General features: G+C 45.2%; 1 protein-coding gene across 1 annotated transcript in view; it reads right to left on the bottom strand.

The window, feature by feature from the left end:
- Positions 1-27,368, bottom strand: part of CUL4A (cullin 4A) — a 635,676-nt gene that overhangs the window by 512,004 nt on the left and 96,304 nt on the right. Inside the window, exon 2 of the mRNA XM_069204675.1 lies at positions 4,533-4,648. Coding sequence (XP_069060776.1) covers positions 4,533-4,648 — 116 coding nt within the window. The remainder of the gene's footprint in view (positions 1-4,532; positions 4,649-27,368) is intronic.

Here is a 27,368-nt window from a genome sequence, read left to right on the forward strand (position 1 = left end):
GTTTCTGGGGGAATCCATTTGAAGGATTTTTTTTTTGTTGTTTTTTTTTTTTTTTTTTAGAGTGCGGAGTGTGTGGCAGCAGGAGGAGGTTAGAGCATTGATTTGCTGTGTCATGGAGAGGGAGGGGTCGAGGATGATGCCGAGGTTACGTGCGTGGTTTGCGGGGGTGGGTGCGGGGCCTAGGGCGGTGGGCCACCAGGAGTCGTCCCATGTGGTTTTGTTGGGGCCGAAGATGATGATCTCGGTTTTGTTTGAGTTGAGCTTGAGGTGGTTAGTGGTCATCCAGTTGGCGGTGTCGAGGAGAGCGGCGTGTAAGTTGGTTTTGGCGGTGGTGGGGTTGCGGGTGAGGGAGAAGATGAGTTGGGTGTCATCTGCATAGGAGAGGATAGTGATTCCGTGTGCTCGGAGGATGTTGGCTAGGGGGATCATGCAGATGTTAAAGAGTGTGGGGCTGAGGGAGGACCCCTGGGGGACTCCGCAGGTGATCTTGGTAGTGTTGGAGTGGAAGGGCAGAAGGCAGACTCTCTGGGTCCGGTCGGTGAGGAAGGAGGTGAGCCAGTCTAAGGCTTTGTGGCGAATTCCTATGTTGTGGAGGCGTGCGCAGAGTGTGTGGTGGCAGACGGTGTCAAGGAAGCATTAACACTGAACGAAGGAATAACATTAAGAAATGTCATAGTCTTAATATATTGTGTGTAGAGTACATAGTAGATAATGCCATCCATACACCTTTTACGCTCAGGCTGCCTTCAGCTGTCAAGTGTACATTTAACTTTCCACTAGGAGCTACATCAGATACACTGCTCAGAGAAACTCATGCCATGTCTACAATACAACACACCTTTGCAGACAATGACAGATTCTCTCTCCCCTCCTCCTTCCGATGAGACCCATTGGACTCTTAGCTTTAGTAGTGAAAAGTCAATAAGCATAGTCCTTAAGCCAGGTAAGCATGTCTGGCAAACAAACATGTCTGATTCATCGCATTTTCGTAAACATTTCTCATCCAATCTTTTATATTTGACTGACAACCTAAAGACTGTTGAGGGTTCCTGTCTAGTATTATAACAAGTTGTGTGTCATCAGTATAATGGTAAACTTTGCGTCCATGAGAGGATCTCATCTTTGCTGGGTGGTGGTGGAGGACAACAAGAAAGGACTCAATGTCGATCCCTGTGGTACCCCCACCCGTATGTTGTTGGCCGGAGAACAGAATTCTCCTACACAGATTGACTGATTGAAATGGTTCAAATAATTTCAGCCAGATTACAAAATCCTCCCTGAGAGCCCTATGTCTGTCAACCACTTGAGCAAAATAGAATGAGAGATAGTGTAAAATGCGGTCTACAGGTCAAGAAGGACTGTGACTACTGTCATAGCAGAATTCACAATCTCACAGATGTTGCTGACTGTATTGGTGCATATGGTCTCCATGATCATTACCTTTCTGAATCCTGACTGGGCTGAGTGAAGCAGTAGGTTGTTTTCCAAAACAAGACAAAGCAGCTTATTTACTACTGCTTTAGTGATGTTTCCCATTAAGGGAAGCATGACGAATGGGACATAGTTGGCCAAAATATGTGGATCAAGGGAGGCTTTCTTCAGGAATGGAGTGACCATGGCTTCCTTCCATGCGAGTGGGGTAATCCCCTCCTGCACTTCTACATAGTGGTATAAGTAGCAAAACGATTATGTTTGTGACTTTCTGCTGGTGAGATTTAACTAATTATAGGCCAGATTGTACGAATTTAGTCTTCAATAGTCTTCTCAAATGTCACCCCATTAAGGTGCTGGCTGAGTAAAATTATTGTAGATCTTGAAAACTTCTTTAGTGTGAGTTTTTACTTCATTCTAAAATGATTATAGTTTGAAATGATTTAATTGTGTTTGGTAAAGCTAAGGGTTCTCTTCTGTTGCTGCTTTGCCAGCTTCTCTCTCATCTTTTGCATGTTAGTTTACTTTTTTCAGGTTTCCATAGTACCAGGGTTCCTTGGGCCGTAGTCTCTTAATTCCGATGTTCTTTACCAATTAATTCAAATACCCACCCGGATACAGGTAACCTGCTTTTTCTTATTCATAATTTTATGTTGGCCACCACAGGCTCTATTAGAGTACATAAACATACGAGAATTCACACTAATTGAGAGGTTTGTGGATGTGAGAGGCAGACAGGCAATTCTACATAAGAGGCAAATCTGGTGCAGTTCCTCTCCAAAACATATTTCCTCAACTAGGGCCTGCTTGAATAATGTGCAAGCTAAAGGCTCTGCAACTTACTCCAGTCTCCAGACAATGGAGAGTCACCTCCGAATACAACTCTACCTCTGCTCTGCCTTAGGTACTACGGACTGATATATCCGGAGTGTAACCCTGAAGTACACGTACATTGGCTGAAATAGAACTGTCAAGTTGGATCCTCCCTTATCTCAAACCCTGTCCAGCAATTAAGGACTGGGACTCAACCTGACACTATCGCTCTTTGGACTTTCACTAGGTAACGTTTGCGTTCCCATTCTTTTCAACTTATATGCAGACCCTCTATCGGAACTGCTGCAAAAAACAAAAAAAACAAAAAAAGTTGCCTTGCACCAGTATGCAAATGGCACCAAGATTTAAATGATGGATTGTATCCAAAACCTCCAGACCCTAATAAACTGCAGAGCTCATATGCAAAAATGAGCTTGCCACACGAAAACAAAGCATAGAAAACATAATTTCTTGTTCTTTCCTCAAAGCCCAGCAGCAAATTACCCCCACAAACGCAGGAGAAATTAAAAACTCTAGTCAGCTCTCCTAAATGAATCACCTGAGCTAAATCCTTAGGTGTCACAGTGGATTCTAAACGCAGGCTTGACACACACTTCAAGGCAACTGCTCAATTGGCCTTTTTCCTCCATCCATCTCCGCACCATTAAGAATATCATGCATTTTCTTCCAATTACAGATCTCGGATGCCTTGTTTTAGTACTTGTCTCCGGAATCGAACACTACAGTACCCTACTTAAGGGCCTCCCCAAGTACGGAACTGTAACTCTAACAGTGGTCCTTCATTCTGCTGCGTACATTCACTGCCAAAGGAATAACTTCAGTCATATTAAATCTATAATATCATATAACTGGGTACTCTTGGATATTTGTAGCACAGTCAAGACTTATTGCAATACATAGAAGGCTCTGCACTCAACAACCCCTTCAATACCTGGTCTTCAAACTCAATCGCTGGTCGAAACCGGCAAACTGAGAGGCTGAACGCTGATACATCTCAACAATCTTAGAAGATTTACAAAATACTCCACAATGAAAAGTGTCCTCCGGAAATAGACCTGAAATCTGGAACTCCCTCCCAACAGTGTTATGCATCACCCCTTCCTTTACCCTAGATCAACACCAACCTGGAAAAACACCACCTGGAGTCCAGCTAGTCCTGTTACCTACAGCTGTGCTTGGACATGCGCACAAATTAACATTTTTGCCCCTACAGAAAGGATTTACTATTTCTGTTCCTTCTGTACAGACTTACAGTAATGAGATATATTCTTTAATTTTGTTCTTAGACTTGGAATAAAAATTAATGGTGCAATTGTCTTCAAATGAACTATTTCAGGGAGTCGACCTTTGATAAAGTATGGCAAGCAATGCAGTAAATAGTCAACACAAGCCATGTAAGGTAAAAGTATTATTACAAAAAAAATCAGGACACGTTTCCCACGTCTCTGCCTTAACTGATAAAATGTCTGAACCCTGTTTTCTCACCTAGTCTGGGAAATCTGATGGCCCAGTCTTCCTATTTCTCTCCAAGATGTTGTTTACCATACCTATTGTCCATCATTAGCAAGAAGACCAACCCTGCACTGATGTCGGTCTGACTCCGCAAAGCCAGATCAATACTTGCACTATCTCTTCTGCACAGGGAAGGAGGGGAACTAGGTCTCTAACTGGCATCTTCACTGTCATTGGGCAATCAGTGTCAGACACACAGCAGAGCAGGACAGCTAGTAAATACACTGTGTACTTTGATTTATCTTGTGTCTGTGGCTCGATGTACCCCCACCCCAGATCCCACCAGCCAGTGATCATTTTGAAGGAGGCGATTCTTCAAAGGCTTGCCCCCGGAGTAAGAGGGAGTTGTTGGACTTGCCAGAACTCAACAATCCAGGTATCAATCCTCACGTATTGCACCACATAGACGCAGGAGCAATATCTCTACACGAGGGTGATTTTGTAGTCCAGCAACATTAGTAAAAATGTGAGATTCCATTAAAAATGTATAACTCTGATTTCATATCCACCTCTTCTTGCTATCACCAACAGATCCATTACTACAAATCTTAAAGGCATATTATACAGTACTGAAATTAGAAGAAATTCAGATTTTAAATTTGAGCATCAAAATGACTTTTTATTGGCGTATGCCATTAGTCAGATAAAAGAATAATTTATTTGAATTATGAGACAAATACTATTTTCTCTTACATTTGACAATAAGTGCTGCACTAGTCAAACCTGACTAGAGACTGCTGCCAGTCATTCCTTACCTGGTAAAGCTCTTCAAGATCGTAGTTTATGGATGTACTACTTTCTATCGCACTCACTGCCTCGTGAAGTTTCTGCCATGTATCCTGAGCGTAATTGTCAGGTATCTTAGGTTGAGCTGCCAAAAAGAAAAGAAATAAAATAAGCCTCTAAATGTCGAATTAACCTATGACACTTAAAATTATTGCATATACATATATATATATACACATATACATACACACACATAGCATGTAGGTATAATACTTGAAAGGGCAAACACAATAATAAACATTCCACAAACAAGTAGAGGAAGAGAAGAACTTGAGGGGCTCACCAGATTCTGCCTCCGATGCGCAAATGCATTCGATGAAATGTATCAGGGAGCCAGAGAAAGTGTATGTGGTGGTAAGATTTGGTTTTGATATCTAAAAGACACTAGTACAGAGTAAGAAAGGAGTACTTTTGTCTACAATAACCGATGTGAAAATATTTTGTTGTAAAGGATAGTTACCCTCTCCCACTTCCATTGGCATGCTTCTCTCACTTTCAGTGATATTCTTAATTACTGGGTACCTCCTCGCTAGCATCAATGATTTAGTTAATTAGCGTGCACCCGCGGAAGCACTTCAGGGGCTGAGAGCTTTTTTTTTTTCTTGTGATTTGTGCGAAGGAACAGTGCAACTTCACCCTACTGGGTATAGACAGTCTCCCTCCTTGACTATCCACTGGTAACTCCTGCCCTGCATACATTAGTGAGTAACTTCAGCATTTTGGACCGAGTGGAAAGTGATCACAGGCAACAGGTAATCGGGATCTGCTCATCACCATACAAGCCGGAGAAAGCGTTACCCCTGGAAGGGGTAATTGGCTCCGAAAACCTAAAATGACTTAAATGGTCATCCAATACCATTGAAAGCCAAGCGGAAGAGGCGCTACTCAGGCTAGAATCAATGGCCACGGACAGGGCGAATTTGACAATGGTATGGGAGAACTTTGCAATCAAACTTATTATTAAAGACACCGTAGGAAACACGAGAAAGGGAGCACATTTGACCCACCAAAAGCGGTTAGATCTACCGCAGCCTGTTCGGAGAAGGAAAGCAACTCCAGGTAAACTACTAAGACAATTGCATAAATTCCCAGACGATGGATCACTATTGGCTGCCCTGTGAGAGCAAAGGAAACTATTAAAAGGCGAATTATGGTCCTTTAAAAAGCATCAGCAGTAGACGCTCTAGGCCAAACTTCACTATGCATCTAAATCATTTGACCCCAAAAGATTCTGGAAAATCATTAATACAATGGACAAGGGTCCAATGGCAGCTAATAATGCAAATGTATCAGAGGAAGCATGGGTGTACCATTTCAAATCGCATTGATACCGAAATCGTGCCGCAAACCCAGGGTTTTTTGAAAATCTAGGAACCCGTGGTTGTAGAAAGCCTGAAGATCTCAGCATCAGAATTAATAAATATAATTGGGAAGTCACAAACTGATTGTGCCCCAGGACCTAACGACTTACCACAGGCACTATTTAAACAGGAAATAGAAAGATGGGCCAAGTTCCTGGCAGCAATGTTCAACTGTGTGCTCACAACAGGAATGGTCCTGGAAACCTGGAGAGGCTCAATAATTCACCCCATCTACAAAGGAGGGAACACGGCTTCTCCAAGTAATTACAGACTTATCTCCTAGAGGACGACCTTAAATATTTTTCGTCTTGTGTGTTAAACCACCTAGAGACCTGGATTACAGACAAAAACATTCTGCCGTTCAATCAAAGCGGTTTTACTAAACATCAAGGAACACTAACAAACCTCATGGCACTGGGTCTTATTACCAACAGAGCAAAAGCAACCAGGACCCCCACCTATCTGTGTTTTGTTGACTTTAAAGCTGCCTTTGATTGTGTCCCCCGTGGTAAACTGTGGGCTAAACTACAGCTTTGGGAGCTACCAGTTACGATTTTAAAAGCCATCAAAATGATTTATTCTGATACATGGGTGAAGGTAAAACTAGGGGGTGGCTCACATCTATCCAGGGCGGTTAAAACAACAGCTGGAGTTAAACAAGGCTGTGTTTTGGCCCCAACTCTCCTTAAGCTACATATAGGGAATCTGTCTGCAAAGTTAAAAGTGGAATCATCCCATTCATCTTCTCTAGGCGGCCAGCAACCATCTAATATGTTATATGCAGATGATCTATTACTAATTAGCAACACCAGAATAGGCATGCAAAAACTGCTAAACAAATTAGAAGAGTTTGCAAGGATAAATGAATTAGAAATCAACCACAACAAATCTAAAATGATTACTATAAATCGCAGACCCACCAGCCAGCGTAAATGGTACCTAAATTGAAAGACTTTGGAGGAAGCAACCTCCTATAGATACCTAGGAGTCATGGTTGATGCCTGGTGCAACTTCGCACTACAAAAAGAAGCAATCAAAAATAAGGCGCAGTCACTTGCCTATGCCTTATGCAAGCTCTCTAATTCAATCTGTGGCCATGCCTTAAACCCCTTGACAGCCATAATGAGAGCAAAACTATTGCCAAACCTCTCATATGGGGCAGAAATAATGAGGGGTATGGAGGTAGCTCTCTTGGAGAAGCTTTTGATGAAGACGTACAAGCGTGTCCTTCGGTTACCAAGGCACGCTTCCGCAGCCCAGGTCAGACTAGAATTTATGTTGGATAGGCAGTCGCTGGCTCGCCCAGCGACTTTCATCAAATGCTGTTACAAGCTGAGTCGCGCCCAAACAGGGTCTTTAGCCAATCTAGTCTGGCAGGAAATCACCTTTGAAAGAGGGAATGGAAACTACAAAAGGTATCTGGAAAAGAGTATAAGCCTCTTGAACCTAGGTGAGGTATGGGATCAGTTGCTTCCCACGCTGGGTTTTAATAAATCAGTCAGTAAGTCAAGTAAACTACATAGCTGGTTACAAGACAGGGAGGCTCTGACCAAAAGGTTGCACGGCTAGTTGATTCTCAAACCGTATAAAACTCTTAAAGAATCATCACTTATGGCTGCTCACTATTCACGGAAAATTAAGCAACGCTTTCTAAGGTTTAGGCTGGGTGAAGTTCCAATGCCAGACCTCATGCCAAATTGGAAGAAGGGGCCATGAGCGGGCATGCATGAGTACCGCCTTTGTCATCTGGCGGTAGAAAACCTGGTGCACGTGGTCTGCATTTGCCCAGCCCTGGCTGTAGAAAGAAAAGGCTTACTGAAAAAAGAACTAAATGGCTTAGGGAATAGATCCTGTAGACAAGCACGAATTGAAGCATTCAATCCACAAAACACCATACTGAATATTATATTTGTTCAATTTTTGGAAATCTATTCCGGTAAAATAACATCTGCTGAAACAAGCCTGTGATAGGAAGGGCGCAAATAGAGACAAAAGCCACCTACTCTGAGTAAACACATCAAAGAAAGAAAGGTATCTTGGTAACATCGCGGGTCAGACAGCTAGACCGCTATGAAGTCTTGCACCAGTAACCGGAGTCAAGCAGGAGTAATTCAAATTCGTAGAATGTATTTAACTCTTCCCAGTTTTTTAAAATTATGTAATATATATGTTTGTGTATTAACATGGTTCTTTCAAATTTTATGTTGAAGGGTTACTTTTATGGTTTTAATTAACTCATAAAATAAACATTATCTCCCTCTCAGTCTCTCACGGAGTGTGAATTTAATTAAAGGAAGAAAACACCAGAACTGCAGTAACTCCTTCATGAGAAGTGTTGGAAGAATATCGAAAAATACATATATCAGCATTACTCTAATGTTTTGTAACTCTGTTTTTGCCTAATTAAAAACCAGAGATACTAAGAGGTATGTGGAATGCAGGATGTCAGAAAGTCGACATATTTCTGCCATCGCTAAAGCCTCACGAGTCAAGTAAGTGCTTAATTTGACCATTGTCTAAAGCCCTTCTCCAAAGCCAGGGACCCTATTAAATGTCAGTGACCTCTTCAATCCAACCCAAACCTCTTTACTTCACGACCGGACACTCTTTACCCCTGTATCGCACTCTTCCTACTTTCTTTTTCCCCCTAACGGTTTTCTGCCTTTACCTTCCTCTGTCTTTCCCCTTTCTTTTTGTTTTTCTCTCTCTTGTCGACAGGAAACATCTGATACGGACAATAAATGCCTGTTCCCAAAAATGAATACCTGTGGCCGCCTTTGGCCACGACTGGATTAAATTAAACACTGGACCAGGGGCATTGGTTAGGACTGGTTATTGTAATACTGTCAACACAACTAGAATCCTCATACTAGGAGGTTGTAGGGAATGTAAAGAAAAGACAAAACCTCATATTTTGTGTGTTCACCAATTGGTGTAGACCACTTGTCTCTAATAATGGCCGCCTAGCTTGACCATACCCCTCACTGAACAATCTTATCCTTACTGGCAGCTAATCCCACTCCCCGGCTCAGTCCGATCAAAGCTGAGCACCAGTGGGGTATAGCTGCCCCATTCGGGTCTCTAGGGAGAGGCCTATTACCTGCAACATGCTATAGGGCCCTATCCTCCGGGCACAGGCACACACAACCAGGGACCCACTAAAGGTGCTGCACGAGAAATGGGAACAGGATGTGGGTAGAGAATTTCAGGATAAGGAATGGAGAAGGGTACTGATATGCACAAAAAAAGTGACCAGAAATGCTAAGTTTCATTAAATGCAGTACAACGTATTACACAGGGCATACCTTACATTGGACACTCTGAATAACATGTTTGGGATTTCATCAGTGGGCCCCTGTTGTCATGACCCAGTTGCCAATATGTTCCACATGTTCTGGTCCTGTCCGGAATCGAATCATTTTTGGCAACAAATATTGGGAGCCATTGCAGAACTGACTCAGCGTACAGATTTACACACGCCAGAAAGCGCCCGGTTGGGTCTCTTCCGCCACTCCAAACGAGCAGTTGTAACTGGTCACTTTATTGATCTAGCGCTCATCATAGGCAGTTGCGCTATTGCTATGAGTTGGAAGTCGCCCACGCTCCCGACACTTCCGCACTGGGGCACTGCTTTGATGAAATTGAGTAGAATCAGCGAGATCTGGGCGAACTGGCATTAGAGTATCATAACAACACCAATTTGCCCAGTCTGATGAAGCCAGCTCCATTTCTTGAGATTCTTCTTGTGATGTGTGGGGCGACACAGAGGCCTTGTCGTAGTTCGGGAAGTTATTGTTCCTGTGTGGTTTGAAAGTCTAGCATGTCCTCCGGGTTATCAAAAATCTAGTCTTACCATCAACCTGCACCCGCAGACTATTTAGGTATAACATAGAAAATATAACCCCCAGTTTGTGTAGCGCAGACTTAGCGTCATTGAATTTGCGGCAAGCACCTTGTACTGCATTAGTGTAGTCACCAAAGAATGCAAGTTGCATACCCTGAAACTTGACAGTTCCTGCCTTGCGCACTAACCTCAAGTTGGTGTTGGGGTCATTAAGTAATCTAGCAATAACAGGCAGGTAGTTTAGGGCCCAGAGTCCTATGCTCCCGCACTACTGTAAAAGTAGAAGAAAACTTGTCTTGCCCAAATAGATAGAGGAGGAGGCGTTCGATGAAGTGATCCATACGACTTCAGTCTGTGGCTTCTGCGAGGCAGTGATGAGCAGATTTTTCCTTTGACGATGTGCCTTGAGGTCTTTGTTCTTTATTGCCACTGTTTTTAGGATATTTTCCACTTTCTCAAATCAATTTCATACACAGACGGTGTCATCCTCAAGAGTCGAAATGCGCCCCTCCTCATCTTCTAGTCGTCGTTTTTGGTGATCTAGTCATGCTCCCATGCAGTGCAGATACGTTGTTAGGGTGTCGAAACGAGAATCGATGGACCTAAAGCCTTCACGTAGCTCGGTTATGATGGTAGTCATATCCAAAGAAGAGTCGGCCGCAGAGGAGTCTGCTGCACCGCCATCCGCACTCTCCGTGGGGTCTTCTGTTCACAGTCTCAGGCACGTTCGAATGGCAATTTGCTTTTCTTGGGATCCCCGAGTCCTATAGTAAATTATCAGTCTTAATTAAAGGAGGTATGCAGGCAGGGATCAGCATGCCCCCAAGTGGGCTACCAGTCCGGCAGTGTGCACAATGTGTCCGGGCCTAGTCTTGACAGGCCGCAATCATTAATAGGAGAGTAGGTATGGCTTGTGTTAAGAGCTGTATCGCTGCAGGGGAGGTTGTTCAGGCACTACATCTCACCTTATCGTCGCAAGGCATCCCACGTCTCATATGTGGCCGCCTGTGAGTCTAAACAGTAGTGCTGTTAATGCACCAGTGCATCCCCTCAGCCAGGAGCACCACCAAGTCTAAACAATACCTGTGATTTCTCACCCCTTCAGCAGTTATCACTCAGGCAGCCTGGCTGCAGCAGGAACGCAAGGGTATTCCCCCAGGTCATGTAGACACCAAGGCAGTTTTCCTGGGCAGACGGTACAACCCCGGTAATGCCTGCACCGCCGTCTGGAGGCCAGGAGCAGGTTTCAGGGTGTGAGCTTCTCAGGGTCTGTGCGCAGGACAGGGCGGCCGCAGTGGGTCTTTAGCACGTGGCCCTACTGTGGGTCACGGGCACCATTGGGGGGATTCACCATCATTCTCACAGGTTCATTAATCTGCCTCTCAGTGCCGCTGGTTTCAACATTTAGGCCGGCAAAGGCACAGCACGATGTGCGCTGAGAGGATTGGTGGGAAGCTCTGCAACCACGCTGCCTCAGACATGCCCTGTCACAATGGGGCCTCCGAGGCAGGCCAGGCCGTGCAGTCAGGTGGTGGTGGTGCTCGACTGCAGGTTGCCTCAGAGCCGGCTCGGCGGTGTTCAGTGATCCGGAGTGTAGGAAAGTACCCTCTTTCTTGGCATGGTTACCTCCTTTTTCTGCCTGATGTCAGTGTGTTTGATTGTGTTCACTGGGATCCTGCTAACCAGGACCCCAGTGATTACGCTCTCTCTCCCAAAACTCTATTTCATCCACTATTGGCACACTGGTGCCCCATTATAAGTCCCTAGTATAGGGTATCTAGGTAAACAAGGCACTGGGGTCCCTGGGGATCCCCATGGGCTGCAGCATATATTTTGCCACCCATAGGGAGCACAGGCAAAGGGGTCTGCAGGACTGCCATTGCAGCCTGCGTGAAAAGGTGCAAGCACCATTTCACTGCACTAGGTAACTTATAAGTCACCCCTATGGCAGGCCTTCTAGCCCAGAGGGCAGGGTGCAAAGTACCTGTGTGCGAGGGCACCCCTGCACTAGCAGAGGTGCACCCACGAACTCCAGGCCCATTTTCCTGGACTTCATGAGTGCAGGGACGCCATTTTGCGCCCATATTGGACATAGTTCAATACCTATGTCCAGCTACATAATGGTAACTCCAAACATAGGCATGTTTGGTATCAAACATGTTGGAATCATACCCCAAGGCTTTTGCAAGCATTAGTTGTAAGATTCTATGCACTCTGGGGTCTACTTAGAGGACCCCCAGTATTGCCATTATACCCTTATGAGGGTTTCCAGTCAGCCCAAGCTGTTGTCACCTCCCAGACAGGTTTCGGTCCTCCTGCTGCAGAGAAGTTCAAGCCCAGGAAGGCAGAACAAAGGATTTCCTTTGGCAGAGGGGTGTTATCTCCCTTTGTAAATAGGTGTTACAGGTTTGGGAGTGGTAGCCTCCCCAAGTCACTGGCACTGCTTTGAAGAGCACATTTGGTGCCCTCCTTGCATAAACCAGTCTATACCGATTTAGGGACCCCCAGTCCCTGCTCTGGCACGAAACTGGACAAAGGAAAGAGGAGTGACCACTCCCCTGTCCATCACCACTCCAGGGGTGGTGCTCAGAGCTCCTCCAGAGGGTCCCTGGGTTTTGCCATCTTGGATTCAAGGTTAGCAGGGAACTCTGGGAGCATCTGAGTGTCCAGTGCCAGCAGGTGACGTCAGAGCCCCCCTCCTGATAGGTGGTCACCCAGCTAGGTGACCTATCACCCTTTCAGGGCTAGTTAGGGTCTCTCTCTTGGGCTATTCCTCAGATTCAGATTGCAAGACTCCAGCAGGAATCCTCTGCACCCTCCACTTCAACTTCTGACCGAAGAAACTGCATCTGGACACTTCAGCACCCAACAAGCTGCAACAAACAAGAAAGATGCCTCCTGCAACAGTGTATCCACGGCTCCTTCCAGCAACTGCAACATTTCCCCCGGTCGTGCATCCTCTGAAGACAGCCCGTCTTCAGCCTGCATCAGAAGGAAGAAGGAATCTTCCTTGGGGTGAACAAGTCACTCCCCTGCTTCTGCAGGCACCAACTGCAATGATGACTCTCCTGCTGAGCTACGAGAATTCTGCATCATAAGTGGTGGACTGAATTGGTCCCGACGGTCCTCTCTTCCAGCTGTCAAACTTGGGTGGAGGTAAGCCCTTGCCTGCCAATGCAGGACAGTACCCCTGGGCACTGCGTCCTTTGCAGCTTCCAAGGCTTGTTGGCATCTTTTCCACAAGATCTTCAGGCATCCTGAAGCTCCAGCCCCCAGCACTCCATCCTGCGACACACAGCTCCGTGAGTGGTTCTCCGGTGGCATGGGAGCCCTTTTCGTAGTGCTGCATGGGCCTCTTCTGCGACTTTCGTGTCCCCGTCCTGTGGGACTCCTGTGGGTGCTGCCTCGGCTTCTGTGGGCTCTCTATGCTGCTGAGGGCCCCCTCTGGATCCTCCTCCTGAGTGGAGTCCACCTGGTCCTTCCTGGTCCCCGGCAGCTCCACTTTCCGCTAACCGCAAGTTTTGCATGTGCCAAGGCTTCTTGGGGGAATCTGAAGACGCAAACCCAATTGCAATCCTCCTTCCAGCATGGGACATCACCTGCATCCTCCAGGAACTCTACTTCAGCTTCTTGGGTGCAGTGCGGACTCTCCTCCTTCATCCTCGACTCACCTTTTGCACCTTCAGTCTTCAGTCTGCTGGGTAGGGACTCCTGCCCTTCCTGGACTCTGCTGTGCTTCTTGGACTTGGTCCCCTTTTTCCACTGGTCCTCTTGTCCAGGAATCCACTGTTGGTGTCTTGCAGTCTCTTCTGGGTTTTGCATTCTTCTTCTAAGTGGGTGTTCTGCGGAATTTACAGTGATTTACTCCTGCTTTCCTGGTCGCTGGGGTGGGCTTTACTAGTACTCCGAGCTCCCCTATACACACTCCACTTACCTAGGCGGGGGGGGAACGAATTTCTCATTGCACTTTAGTAAATGGTTTGTGCTCCCCCAGGGCTATTTCTCTCTATTGTGATTTTTACTAATTGCACTGTTTTTTAACAGTTTTTAATGCCTATTTCTGCATACCAGTGTATATAATTTGTGTATTACTTACTTCCTAAGGGAGTATAGCCTCTATGGTATTTTTGGCATTTGTGCTATCAAAATAAAGTACCTTTATTTTCGTAACACTGAGTGTTTTCTTTCATGTGTGGAAGTACTAAGTGTGACTACAGTGGTATTGCATGAGCTTTGCATGCCTACTAGATAAGCCTTGGGTGCTCATCCACAGCTACCTCTAGAGAGCCTGGCTTCTAGACATTGACTACACTACACTAAATAGGGGATACCTGTACCTTGTATAAGGTGTAAGTACCATAGGTACCCACCACACACCAGGCCAGCCTCCTACACGGAGTTTCATTTCCCCCCAGATCAATGCGGTAGTGCCATGATGGAACACGCTACGCAGCAGCAGTTAAGGGCATTCTGAGACGGAGCTTAACAGCCAAGCGGCTATCTTGGTCGCAGGCGTAGCCACGCCCGACCCCACTTCTTAAAAATGGAGAGTCTCATAATATAAGGCATCATAATTCTGAGAGACAACAATTTCCAAATCCATAGGATGTGAACACCCAGATATTTAACCAAAGAGACAAATTCGGGGTCAGTACTTGGCACGTCAGTATTTGACAAAATCTCCGTCTTACCTGCATTAAATTTATAACTCGAAATGCACCCAAAAGCGAGCATCATGTCTTCAATAGCCAGAAGAGCCTTTGCAGGAAACAAATGTTAATATCACTATATCATTGCATATGCTAAAACTTTAGCTTGCCAATAATTCAACTGTAGAGGCGGAATGAGGGAACATGACTTGAAAGATCGTATGTACAGATACAAATAAAGGGCAAATAAAAGCAGGGAAAGGGGGGCAACCCTGCCTCCTCCCTCAACTAATATGAATACTATCAGAAATACAGCCCATACAAACTGGGTCAGTTAAAGAAGAGTAAAGCACCCTACAGGGTATAGTAAAGCTAGGCCCGAAACCCATACAAGACATGACTGTTCACAGAAGACCCTGTTGAATGACTTTTCAGCATCCAACAAGATCATCCCGGTGGGTCTCTGCTGCACTTATGCCACTTCAAGGGGTTGAAATTAGCTAATGACTATGGGACATGGTATCTCTAGAGGAGCGGAGTTCCCAGAATGGGCAGAAATTACCATGTTGCACTGCTCGTGCTGATTTTTAGCACAAAAAGCTTGTTCGGCACTTAAAATAAGCACAAACTGCACCATGTGGCATGCCTCTGCTCAAGTTGATTTTGCAGCTGCTCAAGCAGATTGTCTACTTGAGCGGCAGCTTTCTCACAACAAATTGGCGACTGCCTGCATTGGAAAATCTCACTGGTTGCCCTCATAGCACCTGAAAATCACATTACAGGATGCCAAATCTTACCTGCCAACTTACAGTTGCGGAGCTGCACGTGAGAAACAAAAAAAAAAAAAAAAAAAAAAAAAAAAACCTCATGGTGGAATTTGGCTGGAACCTTGCATTACAGAAGTACATTGGGTTGGCCACATTTCCGACAACTCTGTTGGCGGAGGGGCTTTTATCACCCACACCTAGCAAAAAAACATGCTGCATCAGATAGACTAAACAAGAAATTAGCGCAGCCAGACGACTGAACAGAACCTGTGTGTATATTTTAGAATCACAATGGAGTTGATCTTTTCCCTTCTTGACTAACATTGTGATAAAAGTCATCCTGTCCTGTTCTCCCCACCCTCCAAGAAGTAGGTGCAAAATTTGAAAAGGCTATTGAATCAACCAGTTTTAACAGATTGGAATAATCTTTTCCTGAAGTTTCCTATAAAATGTGAAGGGATAGCTTCAGGGCCAGCAGTCTTTCCTGTCGCCAATTGTGACAACATATCTCTTTGAAGCGCCTCACGAGTAACTGAAACATCCAGATATTTTTTTTTCTCCAATGCAAGTCAATCAAAGAAGGCAACTTATTTTGAAATACCAATAGATGGCTTATCTTCTCACTGTTTCCAAAGCATGCAGGTGCCAAGCCTGATATTGTAGCCTCACTGGGTCCCAGATCCTTTGCTTCAATTGCATGCGCAGGACAGTCAACAGATCAAAAACTCTGGCAGCATCAGCAGAGCCATTTGGGGACCTTTGAGTGGGGGAATACTCGAACTCTAACTGAAGAAATGTATCCCGCAGCCACATCTCAGTAGAATGATCCACACCATCCTTTGCTAATAGTGCAACTCACAGTTTTGGCTGCAAATAAAGGCCTTGAGAATATCCCATACAATTTTAGGGATGGCTGTACCTCTATTAAAATTAATAAATTCCCAGAGAGACAAGCCCACAAATTTATTATAAGACAGATCCATTAACAATTTTCTATCAAAGGTACACCAACAAGGCAGTACTGCATCGGCAAGTTTATCTGTCCTCACAAACAAAGACACCAGATTATGGTCGGATATGATTCTTGCATTATTTCTTACAAAGCAGATAATACATTATGGCTAGCCAAAAATTAAGCAGAGCAGAATTGTACTTAAAACATAGCACAGGGTGATTGGAAACTGCTGGCGCTCACTTATAATATCCCACAAAATTAAACTTGCATTGATTTGTAATACAATCACAGGGCTCCAAAAGGAAAGGTGATCAACCCACAACCTTATTCCACCCTAGGGTTTTGACACAATAGCAACAGTCCTTGAGCACAAGTGGTGAGAAGAGTCCTCTCAAAAAATATTCCGTAAATTGGTTGTTGTAGGAAAATAGGCTTTTTGCAGTTTTCTCCCCACATTTTGCCAAAGTGTGGCCTACTAGCTGCTGGTTTAGCACTTTGAAAGTGCACTGGATTCTGCTAACCAGGCGCCAGTGCTCTCTCCCTAAATTGGTATATGTTAATTGGTACCCCAATTGGCAAGTACCTTAACCCCCCCTTAGGAGCCCCTAGTATATAATAACAGTGGTACCCAGGGGATGGGAGTATAAGGGGTCATCAGGACCTGAAGCACTGTTTGTGCCACCCTGACTGACCCAAGTAAAACTACTGACATCAGGACTGCCACTGCAGAATCAGTGTATACGGCTCAAACTCTACTATGCCCACACCATGTGTGGCAGGGCCCCAGCACTGCTTTTAATATACATCAGTCACCCTTTGTCGCGCAGGCTCTCATTATTCTAATGAGACTACTAGATTTTGAGCGGCAGAATCGCCTGCGGCGTGGGAGACCTGGTCTGACCCACTGCAGGTGACACCTGTCACTCCAATCCGGGTTTTGCTCCAACTAACAGTGCCTCATCTCTACCCAAGGGTAGGGATGACTGGGCAGCCGAGCGCATGACATAATTGGTTTCTCATGGAAGTGGTGGTCATTTAGGTCTCATCAGGCTCTCTCAGTTACCTTAGTCTCATATATAAATGACGAACAAAGGTTGTATATGTTTCAATAATGGCTTTAATAAAACAACTGCATCTTAGATAGAAAAGCGTGAGCTGCAATAACCAGGATGACACAGCATGACAGTATTAAAATTGTGACGAGGAGAGTGAAGCTTAGTAAAAACGCTATCATATTGTCACTATGATCAATAGACGAACTCCTACCTAGGCTATGACAGAGCACAACATGTTAAGCTCTAATTCTGCCCTTCAGGTTCCCCTGGGTAGACATCATCCCCCATACCTGAGCAAAGGCCTGCTGGTCTGCGTTAGCACGAGTAGCTAAGCATTCGGCAATCAGCATACAGCCAAGGTTCTCTGGCTGGAATCTCCCTCTAACGCGTAAGGGACAAGGAAGTGTTTTTATAACAACACAGCTGATGTTCTGAGAAAATGTCCCTACGTTAGGGTGTGTGTTTTCTACGAATGTTGGATACTAAACTTCTACCACATTCATCGGCAATCTCCCTCTAACGTGTAAGGGACAAGGAAGTGTTTTTATAACAACACAGCTGATGTTCTGAGAAAATGTCCCTACGTTAGGGTGTGTGTTTTCTACGAATGTTGGATACTAAACTTCTACCACATTCATCGGCAATCTCCCTCTAACGTGTAAGGGACAAGGAAGTGTTTTTATAACAACACAGCTGATGTTCTGAGAAAATGTCCCTACGTTAGGATGTGTGTTTTCTACGAATGTTGGAGACTAAACTTTTACCACGTTCACCGGCAATGTACCGTGCTGTAGCCCTGGAAGAAGCACAGAGTGAGCAAGAATGTCTGGTTTGAAAACAGAGTGCTGGCCTAGGCAAAAACAGTTAGATAAACAGAAAATAAAACAAGACCGTAAAAGCGGCTATTGTGACAATAATAAATGAAAGCCGAATAAAATGTATCTAGGTTAGAGTGCACAGTGGCTTGGACTAGTGTGTTAAAATAATGTGCATGGAGCTATAGCTAAAATGGCTACACAACACCTTAAAGTGAGCTTCTTGAGCCCAGAAGGCATGGTGCATCATATTACAGGTGTGGACATTTAAGTGCAAGCTTATATATTCCTTTAGTGGCCTTTTTCATTGCATATCAATATAAGTGAAGAATGGTCCATAGGAAAACATGGGCTGGTACCACAGCAAACACAAAGTCGTCAACTCCAATATGGCACCGCAGAAGTGGGTCATGGTTGGTATCAAACATGCCTTCTTACCCCAGACACAAATCTTGTGTCAAGGGCGATGTGGCATGGCCCCAGAAAGCAACCTCAGAGGGTGCCCACCAAGTTACTCCCGTTTTTTTGTGCTCTGTCTGCCACCAAGACAGGATAATGATCACCTGGGCAGAAGTGTGAACACTCCTGAGAGTCAGGAAAATGCTTGGATGGGAACGAGGTCACACCTCCCTCCCAGGAAGGCCAGTGAAGTGGCACATCAAGGTAGTGAGCTTGAAAGGGCACACCACCTCTGATATCCAAAAAGGCTGTCCCTCAGAGGAAGACAAAGCCGTCTCCCTGCCCCAGGCACATAAGCACCCAGATAGGAGGGAAAATTACTTGGTCCGAAGGCATACACCCCTAGAAGGCTAGACACACCTTTATATTGGGCAGCTTGGTCTCTACATCCGGGGAAGACTTCTGCCATCTTAAAAAGTGGCAAAATAGAGGGTTCTGGGTAGAAAAGGTAGCACAGCCCATTGGATGTGTTCACCTTGGGGGCAGATTATCCACTGGGGCAAGTAGCCCGTTGGAGGCTTGCACCCGGACCCCTAATGCCAATAAACCTTGGGTTTAAAGGGCTCCCTTGGCCCCAGAACCTTAGATCTGCAACAAGAGGACAAGGGAGGACCCGCACTGACAACAACAGGAACCTGCACTAACAAAGTGCATGATACCTTGAACCTGTGGAAACCTCCTGGAACTGCACAACTGGGGCTCATCCTGGACTAAAGACTTCTTACCCAGCGAGCAGAAACCCTTTGTAAGCCAAAGCAAGACCAAACACCCTTGAACTAGTAGCTCTAGTCTCCTGCCCACTCCGCAGGGGAAAGTACTCACTGGATCAGAAGAAGTGCTGGCTCTCTGAGGGATCGCCCAAAGACATGTGGTCTAGGGCATTGTGGGAAGTGTAGTCCAGCTCACTGCCAAGTTACAGCCGGTTACCGTTTTCCATTGGACCTCCAGAAGGGGAGATTGCTTCTCCTCCACTTTACTACTACCAAGGCTTAGAGACACATGTGAGGGTTTTTTTTTCTTTTAGGGGATAAATGGCACTCAAAGACTCAATACTTGGAGTACTCTCACTTCTAATATCCAATAAGTGGTGCTCTTATTGGCGGGTGGGAGGGGGGGCGGGGACACCCACATCCCCTAAATGTTAACAATCAAATGATTGTCAAACAGCTATAATTCACATTATGGCACACACCTATAACAATTGTAGGATATAATGTGTCTCGTATTATAAGTTCTCAATAAGTAAATAAGAATGTTTCAATAGATAATAATCAATATCCTGATCCAACTCCACATATCTTGATTCTGTTCATTACTTCTTCCCATCTTGAAATACAAAACTCCAGTACTTCTGTGTGAGTCAGCCAATTTCTTAATTTAATTAAGCCTGGTTGGTGGCCAGTCCAGTCATCACCACCTTTACTCGATGCTACAACTTAAAGGCACACTGCAACACCTTCACCTGTGGCTCCTTTGTCGAGTTTCTGCATCCGCTTCTTCACCCGCACCATCTCAGTGGTAAAACCAGCAAGCGCAGCTCCCATTAAGCACCAAAGATGGACAAGCACACCTCTGCTCCCGAGACGCCAAGACTAGGTGGAGTTGTTCTGCCTGGTGAATCCTGGTCCAGGCACCTACACAAGCTTAATCTTCAGTGGGCTCCCACAAACCCGACATGCAAGTGACCTACTGTTACAAGTACCATTTAAGCACCCCGACTCCTGGGTTCGACACCAAGGACAGCCAGGACACCTCTGCACCAGGGTCCCATAATTCAGGTAAAATTGGTCTGACTGTCCCAGCTTGGTCCAGGGACCAGCACAACCTTAAGCACGAGAGGGTTCCTGAAAACTCACCCACAAGTGACAGAATGTCACTAGTAACATTTTCTATTGACCGCAATGATGAGATTAGACATCCTGTAAATGCACTGATTTTATTTCTACTTCAAAATCCATAACTGTTTATACATAACTGATTTGTTTGTTTTGGTGTCTAAAATTAAATAAAAATCTGCTCTATTTTTATTAATTGGTGTTGGATTTCTTTTGAGTTGTGTCCATTACTTATTGTCCATTTTGGTAATCTGAAATGCTTAACACATGTTCCTCTAATAAAGCCGGACTGCTCTTTGCCACACTACCAGGACTGAGTTTAGGGATTATTATTGTGAATCCGAGGGACCACTTTTGGGTTGTTGTGAGTATTACATACTGAAGCCTAGCCAGCATCACTGCATACTACTCCACTTTCCTACAGTTGTGTACTAGCCAGGTTGCACATTGGATTTTACTACTCATGCGGTTGGTACTTACAGTAAAATACTCGTTACAATGCTTGCTATATTTTATTATTCGTTACTCTTTATGATCAGTTACTGACAGGATATTATTATTTACAGATTCAGGATTATTTATATTAATTAGGTTTTGGATTAAGTATTGGGGCATATCCTGAACCAATATATTTTAAATAGATATGTGCTGACAGAAGTGATGGGGTTAGTATTTTCAATATGCTCTTATGTTGCTTAATTTTTTCATGAATAGACTTTACATGATCTTATTATCTGCAGGTCTTTAAATACTCAGGCACTAGGGAGAGAAATGTTGTTTGGTAGGTGAGTGTAGACTTGGTGTTCACTATGTGGTGAATTGGATATATGTTATGGTTGAATCTCTGAATACTTTTCACTTTATATTGCTTGGAGCTTAATCTTTATCCAGTGCCAATAGGGTAAGTGTGTGCATAAAACTTTGGGTGACTTTTTGAGTATTTTTTTGGACTTGGTTCCAAATGACAGAGAGGCAATTGACGTGACACAATTGGGGGATCATAAGGTTTGATATGTATTGACATATTTCATTACACTTATCCTGTTATTGTTTAAGTGATCACTCTGATTGAGGGTGGGGATGTAAATTGGATGCGCTCTTATATGGTTTTATTTTATCACTTTCAATATTGCTTGACCATTTCAAGTCTGTAATAACTTAGCTTGGGTATTGGGTTATAACTGTACAATTTCTGTATACATATCCAAGGGTTTCACACTGAATATATTATTCTGATTTTATTTGACTTGCTGGGGTCACTCGGATGTTATTAAAAGCTGGTGTTTTTTTTCTTTAACTGAGCCAGCTCAGGATTGTGCACATGGAGGTTTTGTTTTTGTTCTAGCCCTGATGAAGTTGTGGTGTTATACGCCGGAACAATGAAACACGTCTTGGCAGAGAAGTAATAAAGATTAGAAATGTAATCACTGAACTTCAAACTTGTGGAATATTTTTAGTGGACTCTTTTTGTCACGTTAGCTCAAGGACTGTTGCTATAGAATCTTGCGTAAACACACATTCTGCCTCTCGGCAAGCCCGCAAAACATCACTCAACATGTGAGTCTCCAAAATTTGTTTGGGTACCGCCCTGGACTTTGACATGCGCCACCGGCCTGAAATAGGTGCTACTGAATGCACATATGGGTGGAAGGTCAAATTAAGATCCCCACACAAAATTAATGAATAGCGCCTGCCACAGACCAAGCTCCACAAGTAACAAATTAAATACAGCAAAATTATCAATGTTCGGGCAATATTTTGTACAGATTGTAATGCATAAGTTACCATTAGCAATAATGACTATGAACCAATGCCCAGAGTGATCCAGTTTCACCCGATGTGTAAACCACTCCCTACCTTCAACCAATAAGGCGCCCCACTAATTTAGAAATGTAGATCCTAGCTGCAGTAATAATATAAAAATCCAGATCACAGAGTTTATGTCACTCACTAGTTGGTAAGATGGGTCTCTTGAAGACCCGAAATATGTGGGTTTTAAGAAGAAAGTTCTTCCTTGATGTAAGCTTTGTGGCTGATTGCATACCATTAATATTCAAACTAAGGACATGAATCCTTTGGTTACATGCTCCATTAATACTACCCATCACAAAAACATGATTACCCATGCATAACCTCTAAGTACACCTTAATATATGAGGCCTGCTTTCTTTTTCTCCAGAAACCATTCTTTAGCAACACAAAAACTGACAAAGACCCATCTTACCAGAACCATACCCAAAACCAACCCCCAGCTCAACCCAAAACCCATCTTCCACCCCAACCTGACCAAACCATCCAACCCCCAACCTCCAATTCCCCATTCCTGTCCAGCATTCACAACAGAGAGCAGAAAACATGGGAATAAGGTGTGATTCAACACCAAATCTACAGGCCTGTAAAAAAAAAACTAAAAAAAAACTCAAAACAGGTTAGCCGTTTGAGGCTGGTCTGACATGGCAAAGATCAACACCCTCCAGAAAAAGAAAATAAAGAAAGTACACCACCCCCTTTTACAGATAAAGAGGTTTGGAGCTAGCAGAAGCAAGAAATTATAAAGAAAAGGCAGCCCACCAAGCAAATACCCCCCACTCACCAAGAGGGATACGAATGTCATACAACATTCATCCTCCCACTAGACATAGTCGTATCAAGGCAACAACCACCCCCTCACCATCCGGGTTTCAGTAAATCATTAGCCTTTTCCAGATCTTGGCAATAAGTAATGTGATCCTTGTGATGTATTTTTAGGTTAGCTAAAATGAAGAAACAGTAGCAAAGAGTTTCTGAAGAATACCCAGCCGTCTCTCGCAATCACCATTTGCATTCGACAGTTCCGTGACAAAAGTCTGACCTGACAAATAAGTCAGCTCCACAGGCTTTTACTGGGTTTCTAAGGATGCACCGGCTGAAATACGAGCCGTCTCAGATGAAATTCCACGCATAACTTAAAATGGCATGAGTGCTGAGCTGCCCGCCCATAGGCAGCTTACGAAAGGGAAAACTATGAACATGCTGATCTGGCAATCAATGTCCCAGTCGCTAAACTCGGGAAACACCTTTTTAAACAGATGGACTACGTAACTGCAGGGATTATCACCCTCATTGCCTTCCGGGATTCCCAATACCCATAGGTTGTTTGCCTCATCCAATTTTCAATAACCTCCATCTTCCTTGAAATGTTCCAGATATTTACCTCATGGTGAGCTTCTGGCTTGAAGTAGCATGAACTGATCCATTACGGGCAGAAATTGTGATTGCAAGTTACTTAAGTAACCATACAAAAGATCCATAATTTGACATTTTCAACATCGCCACTTGCATTTTAAAATTTGAAGTTTTTAATGCCAAAGAACCTTTCTTGTACTCCTCTCTATGAAGCTGGAAAAGATTAAAAATGGACGAAAGAGATGGAGAAGTACCCTCAGATCCAGGGACCTTGTCATCAATGTTACAATAAGCTGTAATTTGCCCAAATACATTGGGTCTGGAGGCAGACAGTCTATATACTGTACGGAGGAAGAAGCATTACCAGGATTGCCAGGCTCAGCCGAGTAACCCCGTGACCGGTCCTCCGCTTGAACTACATTAGTAGGAGTCGATTTCACACCCTCGGGCTCCCAAACCAACTCCTCCTCATAATTGGGGGCAATTTCATCTGAAGCACCTGCTGGACCTTGGCTGAATGGCGACGTAGTTCAGCCAGCTCCGCCAGCTAAGGCATTAGGGGTCTCCCAAACCTCTTGCATCTTAGAGCCGGCGACTCACCTGAATGTTCTACTTAGCCTGGGAGGCTAACTGAGGCTAAAGTCTACAGGAAGCCTTAGAACCATACCATTGCGGCGGCCCAAGCGTCCTTGATGTGGTGGATGCTGGTTGGGCTGGAGCTGTTACTGGACTTACTCCACTCACTATTCTAACCTGTCTCAGGTGCCGGCTTTTGGGGACTTATTGGCCCGGGGAGACCTTCTGCCTGACCCCGACAGAAACACAATGAGGAAATGAGAGAGGTTTCCTGTGCCCCGAGGACCTGACCCCCTGTGGGCCCTGGTTACTCTATCTGTCTGTGCCTGTTGTCACGCTGCCCACATGTGGTCCTACTGCTGATTCTATCAAGGAGGATGTGGGCAATGGAGGGCCCATCACTTAGGTCGTGAGTGATCACAATGTAGTAGGATCCCCCAGCCACACATAAGTGCTCCCCTGCAGGGCAGCTCGTGCTGTGCTCCTGTTGGGACCCTGGGGGTGCTAGCGGGCCTGGTTCCATCAGTCTGTGCCATTAGTAGTTCCTGTGGGGCCAACCAACGTACCTGCTTACATGCCACCACTACTGCTGCCCAACATGGGAAAAGACAGACCACAGATTCAGGTTCAATACTGACAGCGCAGAACGAATTTTGGAGCCGCAGGGTCCAACTAGTGCTCAACTACTGCCCGTAATTGAAGCCTCCAGTGCTGCTGTCCAGGCAAAAATTGAGACTGTCTCACAGGACATGGGTCTTCATGCGTAGAGCTTACCTTATCTATCAAACAAGATGTTGCAGAGTTGGAGGGGGAAGTGGCCTCATTTCTGACTGCATTGGAGTCCATGTCGGCTAAGACAATCATGCTGAAGGCGAGAGCCAAAGATGCGGAGGGACGCTCCAGTCGCTGTAACCTCAGTTTTGTTGGTTTTCAGGAGGGCGCGGAGGGCCAGATGCTGGAACTTTTTCTTGAACAATGGATAGTGGATATGATCCCCCTCGGTCTAGTTGTTTTGTGGTGCAGCGAGCCCACCGCGCCTTGGTAGCACAGCCCCTGCCGGAGCCCTCACACGTACAGTCATTGCGAAGGTACTCAATTACAGGGACAGAGATGCTATCTTACGAGCAGTACATCAGGATGGAGACCCCAAGTTCGAGAATCATGTGATCCGTATCTTCCCTGATTATATGAGACAAGTGCAGCAACAGCACCAGTCATTTGCGGGGGTGAAGCAAAAGCGGAGAGCCATGGAACTCCATTAAATACTCTTATTCCCCATGAAACTGAAGGTGATCCACAATGGGTTTTCACACTTTTTCCCCATTCCTGAAGAGGTATGGGACTGGCATGAGATCTATGGCAGTGACAGGATCCCGGAGCCACATCCTTGCGAAGCCAGAGCAGGAGGATCTCACTGCTCTCGTCTGTAAGGAAGGCATAGGATGCGGGGTGGCAGGAGTTCCAGATCCACTTTGCGGGTGGTGATTAGGTGAGATGGCACGCTGGATCTGGAGCAGCAGCAGTTGGAAAAAGAGGTGGTGATGGCGCTGGTGATGACCTCGAGCTCAGATGCTAGCGCAGCAGACGTGGTGGACGATACGTCTAGCCAGAAGTAGACCTGAACTAGATGCTGGTACTGCTGGAGGGTTTTTCCATGTGCTTCCCTGTTAGAAATGGGGTCTTTGGTTGACAGTCAGGTTACCCCCTGTTCAAGCAAGGACCCTCACTCTAGTTAGGATAAAAGAGAATCACCCTCAGCTAACCCCTGCTTACCCCCTTGGTAGCTTGGCAGAGCAGTAGGCTTAACCTCAGAGTGCTGGGCGTAAAGTATTTGTACCAACACACACAGTAACTTAATGAAAACACTACAAAATGACACAACACCAGTTTAGAAAAATAGGAAATATTTATCTAGACAAAACAAGACCAAAACGACAAAAATCCAACATACACAAGTCAAGTTATGATTTTTTAAAGGTTTAAAATAAAAAGAGTCTTTAGGTAGTTGTAACAACACACTAGCGCTGCTAGCGTGTAAATGTACCTGGTTTGCGTCAAAAATAACCCCGCACGGGCGGTGTGCGTCGAAAATAACCCTGCACGGTTATATGCGTCGAAAACAACTCGGCACGGCGATGCGCGTCGAAACAGCCAGCCACGCGACGGTCCGAAAGTCCCGCGGCGCAGGTTGCGATCTCTCAGCCTTCGTCAGCGATGCTGCGCGTCGTTTCTCCTGCTCCGGGCGTCGATTCTCCGGTCGCGTTTCCTGCGGCGTCGTTTCTCAGCTGCGGAGCCGGCGTCGCGTCGTTTTCTCAGCCGCGATCGGATTCGCGTCGATCTTTTCTCCGCACGGCGCTCGGTGCGTGTATTTTTGTCCTTAGGCTGCCAGCCTCTCCTTTCAGGGTCCCAGGAACTGGAAGGGCACCACAGAGCAGAGTAGGGGTCTCTCCAGAGACTCCAGGTGCTGGCAGGAAGAAGTCTTTGCTAACCCTGAGACTTCAACAACAGGAGGCAAGCTCTACATCAAGCCCTTGGAGATTTCTTCTTCAAGATGGAAGGCACACAAAGTCCAGTCTTTGCCCTCTTACTCAGGCAGAAGCAGCACTGCAGGAAAGCTCCACAAAGCACAGTCACAGGCAGGGCAGCACTTGTTCCTCAGCGATCAGCTCTTCTCCAGGCAGAGGTTCCTCTTGATTCCAGAAGTGTTTCTAAAGTCTGTAAGTTTGGGTGCCCTTCTTATACCCATTTTAGTCTTTGAAGTCACCTTTCTTCAAAGGGGACTCACACCTTCTTGTGAAATCCTGCCTTGCCCAGGCAAGGCCTCAGACACACACCAGGGGGCTGGAGACAGCATTGTCAGAGGCAGGCACAGTCCTTTCAGATGAGAGTGACCACTCCACCCCTCCCTCCTAGCAGAGATGGCTAATCAGGAAATGCAGATCACACCCCAGCTCCCTTTGTGTCACTGTCTGGTGTGAGGGGAAAAACAACCCAACTGTCAAACTGACCCAGACAGGGAATCCACAAACAAGGCAGAGTCACAGAATGGTTTAAGCAAGAAAATGCTCACTTTCTAAAAGTGGCATTTTCAAACGCACAATCTCAAAATCAACTTTACTAAAAGATGTATTTTTAAATTGTGAGTTCAGGGATCCCAAACTCCACCTGTCCATCTACTCTCTAGGGGAATCTACACTTTAATCATATTTAAAGGTAGCCCCCATATTATCCTATGAGAGAGAGACGGACCTTGCAACAGTGAAAACGAAATTGGCAGTATTTCACTGTCAGGACATATAAACCACATTACTATATGTCCTACCT

Source organism: Pleurodeles waltl, chromosome 8, assembly GCF_031143425.1.
Source record: "Pleurodeles waltl isolate 20211129_DDA chromosome 8, aPleWal1.hap1.20221129, whole genome shotgun sequence".
In the NCBI taxonomy this organism is placed as follows: Eukaryota; Metazoa; Chordata; class Amphibia; order Caudata; family Salamandridae; genus Pleurodeles; species Pleurodeles waltl.